At 39.7% G+C, this 9,057-nt stretch overlaps 1 protein-coding gene across 1 annotated transcript; it reads left to right on the top strand.

The window, feature by feature from the left end:
- The first annotated feature begins 487 nt into the window (after positions 1-487).
- Positions 488-6,051, top strand: LOC131980755 (histamine H3 receptor-like). Its single transcript, XM_059345056.1, has 3 exons — positions 488-719; positions 1,194-1,360; positions 4,996-6,051. The coding sequence occupies exons 1-3, from the start codon at positions 488-490 to the stop codon at positions 5,746-5,748; spliced, it is 1,152 nt and encodes a 383-aa protein (XP_059201039.1). The 3' UTR covers positions 5,749-6,051.
- Positions 6,052-9,057: the final 3,006 nt, after the last annotated feature.

Below are 9,057 nucleotides of genomic sequence, written 5' to 3' on the forward strand. Positions count from 1 at the left end.
AGGCTGTTGCTCTAATTACATCACTGTAGTCTGTAGTTCTATCTATGGTGGCAACTGAGAAAACCAAACTTTTCTATGGTGTTTCTACTGAATATAATCTATAAATCTGTTGTGCCACTTCATCATATCGACCACTCGGATCGTGGCAGTTGTTGAAATGATTATAAAAGCATAATCTGGCATCACATACAAGGTGTGATATTAAAGACTGAGAAGTAACCTCATGCAGCAATGCTTTACCTTACGGTATGAATTATGAATGCGTAAGCGTGCAGCGTGTTGTAAAGGGCGTCGTGCGCTCTCTCGTGGATTTCCGTGGACACTGTGCCGAGTTTGAACAGGAAAGCGACGCTTTTAGAGAATATATGGGGTGTTGGGTGCAGTTCCCGTTCGCCTGGCACCTGTTGCTGGCTTCTTACTTTAAGCGCTTTTTCAGCCTCGAGTTGAGGATTTATACGGCAGCATCGATCGGGATCTCACCAGGACCATGTCTGCGGAGCAAACTGATTCCAACTCAAGTCGCTACTATTTTGACAACACCTCAACTCGAGTCCAGAGCAGCTTCGTGTTTGTCGTTTTGATGGTGATGATGGTGACTTTGGTCGTTGTGATAGTTTTGGGGAACGCACTGGTCATTCTGGCCTTTAAAGTGGACAAGAGTTTGAGGAGACAATGTAATTACTACTTTCTGAATTTGGCAATATCAGATTTTCTTGTGGGTAAGTTCATTAATTAAACCCGGGTATTGCATAATATAAAGTTAATGCAAACGATTGCTGTGCTATTTTGTCATGAAGGCTTTTTATATGCTGTGAAATATGCATCAATGCTCATATATGATAAATAAGTTATTAATATTTTCGATGCTCCTGTGCTTGTCAATCTCCCTGCACTCTAGACGTGTACTAGTAAGTAGAGTAGCTGATTCATGAATTAAGGTGCTGCAAACTACAGTTGATGGGACTAGAGTGCCTGATAGATTTTTGTGTAATTTTGTACATGTGCAAATTTTCTGTGATCTGCTCTTTCACACTCTCTTATCATTTCACACCTTCCTTTACTTCTTTCCTGTCTTTAAAGTTCAGTAAGGCAAAAAAATATATTTATTTTAATACATTCACACTGAATTTAAAATAATATAATCTGTGTAATGCTTAATTTTGGATCCCTTTCCAATAATGTTGTTTCCGTAGGGGCATTCTGCATCCCAGTCTACATGCCCTACATCCTCACAGGCAAGTGGACCCTTGGCCGAGGACTGTGCAAGCTGTGGCTGGTCATGGACTACCTGCTTTGTTCTGCGTCCGTCTTCAGCATTGTCCTCATCAGCTATGACCGCTTCCTGTCAGTCACCAGAGCAGTGAGTGGAACATCCTGTGCCTCACGTCTTAAAATGCACACCATGAAAGTGAATGTAGGATTGTGAGTCATGGCACTCTAGCCTGCCGTATTTGTAAAAAATTATCTGAAAAGTCAAACGAAGGCAAACCGGAGTAAGTTTGGAGTTAATTTTAAACTTGCTCAGAATAATTTCCCCCTCTCAGACAGAAATAACTTCTTCTTTTTCAGATTTGAATTAAGCATTTAAAGAATAATGTTGTCTTTCCTTTGTAGCAATACAAATGTTCACTGCTTGTGGTCTGTGGCTTAATTTCTGACTGGTGAGTCTCCTAGGTCATTGGTAGGGGCAGTGCCACCTCATTCTCCCAAATGTGCCCATCTGCAGAGGTTAATCATTCCTGACCCATTCAGGCCCAGTGCCACCCCTAATTATAGCCCTTTCCCATGACGAAAATAAAAAGAAGTCACATTTCGACTTTGGGACAGACTGAGCTTCAGGAAATATACAAATCATTTAATCTATGTCCAAGCAACTGTGCGCTACCGCTTTATTTAAAACAAATTACACACCATGAGGATTGTCTATTTTCTGCCTATCTTGACTCATATCTAGTATTAGCATATATTTCTAAACCTCCACAGCTCTTAGGTCCATTGAACATCTCATTGGGACTCGTCTGTGCATTAGCTGACTGACTGTATCCTATACACGCTTGTGTTAACTCAAAGGTGAGATGAGGCTTGGCATAGTAGACAAAGAGAGTGTTCTGTTGCCTTTCACAAGCAAACACTTAACATCAGAGCAATGAATACAAATAACACCAGAGAGAGAGCCTCTTCTTTAATTAGCCAGCTTTGATCATAGAGATCCTCCTCCGTGCCATGGTCCTTCCAACCTGGAGAGATCAATCACAGCAGAAACAGGCCACCGGCTGCCAAGCAGCATTTTCCTAAAAGCATTTCTCTCTGAACATTGAAAGACAAAGGATTGTCAACAGCCGCAGGACAAAGTTTGTCTTTTAAAAGAAAAGATGGAGTCAGATTAGATGCATATATTTGGCACATAAATGAAATGTCAGCACATTAACAAAATGCTTACTGTACAGTAATGGAAAATATCCTATTGTATGTGTTATGACTATAAAAGTGAGCAAAGATGAATCCCTAAAAGCTCACAGTAGGTATCCAACAATTAAAAATATGTACAAAATATCAGAGGAGCATACCTGATTCTTCTCCGTTCAGTGTAGAGTTGCAAATAATTAATCTATTATTATAAACTATCAAATGAATTGACTATTCTGAAGAGTCATTTTTGAGAAGAAAAAGGGGTCAAATCCTGATTGCAGCTCATTAAATCTGAATATTTTCAGTTGTTTTTTTTACTCCTCTATGACAGTAAACTGAGGCATTTTGAGTTGTTGACAAAACCAGACATTGGAGGACGTCATCCAGGGTTTTTGGGAAAAAAACTGATCAACATTTTACACCATTTTATCAACCAAATAAGTAATCCATCAAATGCAAAAATAATTGACAGATTAATCGATATTTAAAATAACCATTAGCTGCACCCCTAGTGAAGTGCAACTACGCATCATGAATTACTGAATATCAATTAAGTTATACAAACGTTAAGTTGAACCAGTTTCCATGGTCTTTGAAGAAGAACTGCAGTTTACTTTTTGTCATTCAGAACGGGTGCATATATCCAGAGCAGCTGGAGAGGGTGTAAAGTACGCTGCCCGCTGAACACGAATGTGGACAGGGACATAGGATGTGACACTAATTGAGACAAGTGGCCATAAGAGGTGCTTCATTGACTTAACACTCATTCGCACACTTTTCTGCAGTGTGTGATGTCAGGAAGTGGGAAATTCACATGTTCTGTGATGCCTGATCGGGACTTTATCACACTACTGAATGGGTGTTTTTTCATTCCATAACTATGGACAAGTAGGGTCTACACTACCTTTTAGTGGTTTCATCAGCACATTCAATAGCCTGCTCTACCTTCTAATAGGTACAACAGGTTTCCAGCTCATTCAATGGCCGCTGTTGAATTACATTTCACTTTCACTTTTGTTCGGTTTAGGCACCAAAGAAGGCTGCTGTTAGATTTGGTTAAGGCTACAAAACTACTTCTCTAAGGTTGGGCTGAAAAGTTCCTGGTTAAACAGTTTAATAGATCAAACAAATGCAATGCAGTTACAGGGCAATGTAACTAACGGAGGTGACAGTTATATTGGTATATAAGTTAAAACATGACACACTGAAGTGACATTACTTAAAATAACATCTATGAGTGCCATTTTCATGGGTTCATGTTCATGTGGCCCATCCACAATCTTGCCCACCCACCATTACAGCAATATTTCATGCTTTTCATTTTGCTTTCACACTTTCATCACATTACTTCCGCCTTCGCATCGTACAAAATTACTACGGTCACTAGAGGGCGCCACCAAACAATACACGTTAATATAGCAGCCCATTGAATGAGTTGATAATTACCCGCTCTACCTTCTGAAAGGGAAACAGGCTGCTAATCCCCCGTCTCGTGGGATGATAAGCGATGATAAACGCCCATTCTATAGTGTGACAACAATCGCATCGGCTGTCTGTGATTTCACAAACAGATAATTAAGTATCTGTCGAAAGATGCATACTAAAGGTTCCAATGTAATGAGCTTGATGATTGTATTGTGAAATTCTCGTCTGTCTGTGTCCACAGTCTTTAAGGGCTTCACTGTTTTACTGGAGGTTTTGTAGGTGGTTTAAAGCTTGCTGAAGTCCTGCCTTCATATTCACTGTACACTACCACTGTGCTATGATTAGTGCGAGGAGTTATGTGTCATGTTTTCATAAATGTAATCAAATACTGTACTTAAGAACAATTTTAAGGTTACTATTCTTCGTGATTAGAACTACTTTGTGCTACTTAAAGGGATAGTTCAGAAAAGAAACAGGAGCAAGGTAGTTCTGCCTCTTTCTCCAAACTGGGGGCATATTGACCACCATCCACTGTAGGTAATACACTGACTTTATACAAGTACCCCATACAACCAAACTTCAGTTCATCTAAACTATCCCTTTAAGCAAATATTGTGCCCTTTAGTCCCCTGACAGCTATAGTTACCATTATTCATTATGCAAATAAACATTTTACATATGAAACATGTGATCAGCTCATAAAATATGATATATTGTTAGAGATTAAACTATATATGACGTAATGTAAAATGCATACATTTCACTCTATCCCGACCAGCTGCCACATTCAAATTAATGCATCACTAATGACAATCCAATTTTAAAACAAATGCAAATATAACTCTAAGAGGAGCCATTCTGCCTGCATCCTATTTTTCCTTTTAATGCTTTGCATATATTTAAAACATTTCAGTAATATTTTGCTGGTTGTTAAGCTGTAATGCACTGTTTTTTATTATAATGTGTTATTGCTATTTTAAATCTGAATACCTCTTCCACCTTTTGCATACCTTGCTAAGGCTAATGACAGTATGTATTAGAACAATATGTTGTTTTGTCCTATTGCTCTGATAATGGTAGAATGTAGCAATAGCACATACAGTTGAGTGACCCCAAGTATCACTCAGTTTATGTTGTGATTTCTGCTTATATTTACTACAGGTAAGTTACCGTGCCAGACAGGGTATGACTCATCAAGCCATAATCAAGATGATTGCTGTCTGGGTGCTAGCCTTTGTCCTGTACGGCCCAGCTATCATATTCTGGGAGCTGGTGGTGGGCAGAAGCAGTGTGCCAAAGGATGAGTGCTTTGCAGAGTTCTATTACTCTTGGTACTTCCTGCTGAGTGCCTCCATGCTGGAATTTTTCTCTCCTTTCATCTCTGTGGCTTTCTTCAACCTCAGCATTTACCTCAGCATACGCAGGAGGAGGCTCCACAGCAGGGAGGCCCAGCTCCACCTTCAACTGAGCGAACCTGCCTCTGCCCAGGGGAAAGGCATCCCCCTGTCCCACAACTGGGGGTTCGGGATGAAACTGGCTGTAAGAGGCTCTATCCACTCCGAGACCTCCTCTCCCAGTTTGGGTAAAGTAGATCCCTCGACCAGCAGGGCTGCCCAGCCTAGCCGTCTGTCCAGGGATAAGAAAATTGCTAAGTCCCTGGCCATCATAGTGTGTGTGTTTGCCATCTGCTGGGCACCGTACACCCTACTGATGATCATCCGTGCTGCCTGCAGAGGGCGGTGCATCCAGCATCACTGGTACGAGGTCACCTTCTGGCTCCTGTGGCTCAACTCTGCTATTAACCCATTCCTGTACCCGCTCTGCCACAGTAGCTTCCGCAGGGCCTTTAGCAAGATTCTCTGCCCACGGCGGCATACTACTCCCCCATCATCTGTCCTTCGTCCTGGCCAGTGACAAGCGCATACCCATAGAAGGATGGGGATGAACAATGTGCCAGAACTATGGATGGAAATATTCAAAATCGAACCCATAAATTACACAGTTTCAGCACATGAAGTTAAGCTGTACATTACAGTTTGTCACATAGACCATAATGAATAGTTTTCAATTGTGTGTTTGGGTGTATAAGGTTGGTACCGTTCAGTATGATGTAATTTACAGTTCACTGTGTTCACATCTCAAGCATGTATTAAACATCCATCATAGGTATGGAAATAGTAATCCTGCCAAAAAAAAGAATATACCAATAAAAGCATTATGATTAATATAACAGAGTTTTTGCTTGCTATAATAATAAGTGAAATGTTTTCTTTTAATGAGTGCCATACATACTAGATAGCAATTATTTATGTTCAGAAAAAGATAAGTGTTGCCCTCACTGTGACATCCTTACTTCAGCTCAAGTAAAACAGATCACTATCACCCTCTGCTGTTGGAAAGTTTACTACTATTGATATTACATAGGTAATATCACGGTGATGAAACAAAAATAACCATTCAAATAAAATCAAAAATACATATTTTTCCTCTTACCTCTATCAATCTAGATTATTTGGACTTGCCTGGAGTTGGTGATATTGGCTGTAGAGATGTCTGTCTTCTCTCAGATATTTTTACAGTAACCAGCTCATGATTGTTGGAAAGAGATATTGAAAAATATTTTTTTTCCCCAAAACAATCTAGATTAAGGGTTGGGGGATTGTACCTCTTAAGTATTAATGTATGTAAAATGAAACATGTTTTATTTTCTCTGTTTTTGCTGCACATTGTTTTTACAATAGATTGATACCATTTCTCCACACTGAATACATTGTCTGCAGTAGAGCCGTCGTAACATACCGATATTGGAGATAAGTGTGATGTTTAAAAATGAAATAACGATATCAGGTTAATAATACACATATGATTACATTGTTTAATTACTCTAGTGTCTCTTAAATCATTTCATCTCTTCCTTTTGCACACTTTAGTACAGTTGCAGATTCTCTCTCCACCTTCCTACACTCACATTTTGAGTGTAAAGAATTAGCCAGAAAAGAGTCAAAATGCACATTAAACTCATTTAAAGATGAATTTGATAGCATTCTTTTTTTCTAATTTTCTATACATATTCAGAAAATATTGTTTCAACTATTTTTTTGGCCACAATAATCAGGGAGTGAAAATTTTATATCTTGGCAGCCATAATCTGCACATTCATAATACCATGCTAAAAAATAGTATTCATTTGTAGATTGTTTTACAGAAAGTTTTTGGCTTTCTGTAAGACAGAGAAGTAATGTTAACATGTTTACTGTTAACAAGCAATGCCAAAATAGCATCATACTGTGACAAGCAGATGCATGTCTTTTAATGTGCCACTAGATGTCACCATTAACCTTCACAGCTTCCTGTGTGTGCAGTGCTTCAGCATTCGCCGTCAATTAATCACAGAGAGAAGTCAGTCTTTGAGATTGGCCACGGTTTCTATTAACTGTTTTACCTCATTGTTTGGATTTGATCTGTCAGTTAAATACGTGCTATATTTTCTCGCCAGGACCCTGACTGATGAAATTGTAATAGAAGAATATAACCATATAATCATATGTCTGTAAAATTGGAGGCTGCTCTCTTTCATTTATTCACAGTGAGTTCTTTCACTGTCAAATAGCATCACTTGTAATTGCCAAACTTGAACAGTTACAAAATGTACAAGCATTTTTTGTGCTGTTATGCGATTTATTATTATTATTTTTTGGTAGCTGTTTGTGTAACTTAAATATGCCTTAATGTTATTGTCTTGACTCAGAAGGAAGTTGTAGTATAATGCACAAAGTACAAAGTACAATTTTTTGTGCTTATTTTAAGTAATTAAATTTAGGATTTTCAAAATAATCAACTCAACTCTCTGTCTCTGGCTGGGGATCTTTATGCACAACATAAAATAAATGAATTAAGCGCCTTGATGCATTTTAAATGTAGTTGCTGTCTACCTGATGGCTAATTGGGTCAGTGCCAAGTGCCGAGTGGCTTTTGTTTGATGTGCAGATGAAATGCTGAGAGTGCAATACCATTTTTGTATTGTTCCCCAGTCTAGGTAGGTTTGATTTGATAGATTAAATGAGGTTCTTTCCAGATGTAGACTTATTAGACCTGTAATTACGCCATCATGTTAGATAGTGGGGTTACATTTGCAGGTGCCTGGGTCCCACAGGGGACTTACATTGCTCAAATTGTTGCTGTTGCCCGTGTGCACATCTGGGCCCCTGGTCAGGTGCTGGGAATAAGGGCACAGCTGCAGGGAACAGGCCTCTGCTCCCCCCTCTCACTCCCTCTCCGCCTGTGGCGTGGTGGGGGGACAGAAGCACACTTCTGACCAGAGGGATGCAAGCACATTTCCCTCGGGATGACAGAACTGCATTTATCAGCAGAATAGCAAGCCTGAGTTTACTCCCTGCGTATCTAAATGCAACAGCAAGAGCCGTATCACTGTGAGGAACGCTTGCACTGTGTGCAGTTATAATAGGACGACTACTGCTATTGATTTTGTTGATAGATTGAAATGTCATGGCATGTGTGCCAAGCCGATGTGGCTATGTTGGATCATGCCAACTTAAATTGGTCTAGGAGGGGCAGCAGCATGGAAAATACAGTCGAGAGGTTTTAATTCTGTGCGACTGCAGAGGCATGTGTGTCCGTTTTTAATCCTGTTCAGTGTGAAAACGTGAATGTGTTTATGGGGGGTTTAGATGTCTGTGACCCCAAGCAATGTATCTAAAAGCTGTGACCCCAAATGGAGCGCACCTGTGCCCTTAAGTTTATAGAGTCCCATTAGCAGAGACTCAGTGAGTGTTCAGAGGGGGGAGCAGGCCCATATAACTTCCATGAGAATCTCTGAATAGTTAAACTCTTAGAGCTTCCACTTTAGCACTTTGTTACATGATGACTCAATGCTGAATCCTCTTGTTTTCAGACTGGATAGCCCCTCTGGTGTATACATAGACAATAAAAGGTGACATATGTGGAATAAAGCCACTGTAATGTTTGGCAGAAGGAAAAACACACAACGCATTTTCATATATTTGTACTCACAGCGATAGCTATTATGTTACACTAGTATTTTCAAGTTAGGCTTGAATATTAAAGTGAACCCGCAGACAAGACCAAACCACTTTAGTCTGCAGATACAGGTCAAAACTGTGACCTCTTTTGAAGTTGTAGCATCACTTAGTGTATATCTTCCCCCCGCCTAGACTGTTCACTTTCTCAGCTAACTAAATGTAA

Source organism: Centropristis striata, chromosome 11, assembly GCF_030273125.1.
Source record: "Centropristis striata isolate RG_2023a ecotype Rhode Island chromosome 11, C.striata_1.0, whole genome shotgun sequence".
NCBI classification, from domain to species: Eukaryota; Metazoa; Chordata; class Actinopteri; order Perciformes; family Serranidae; genus Centropristis; species Centropristis striata.

What these genes read in the sequence shown, in the direction of transcription:
- LOC131980755 (XM_059345056.1), top strand. Translation starts at nt 488, where the DNA reads ATGTCTGCGGAGCAAACTGATTCCAACTCAAGTCGCTACTATTTTGAC. An exon ending in AATATCAGATTTTCTTGTGG is followed by an intron (nt 720 to 1,193) that starts GTAAGTTCATTA and finishes TTGTTTCCGTAG; the next exon opens with GGGCATTCTGCATCCCAGTC. An exon ending in TCCTGTCAGTCACCAGAGCA is followed by an intron (nt 1,361 to 4,995) that starts GTGAGTGGAACA and finishes TATTTACTACAG; the next exon opens with GTAAGTTACCGTGCCAGACA.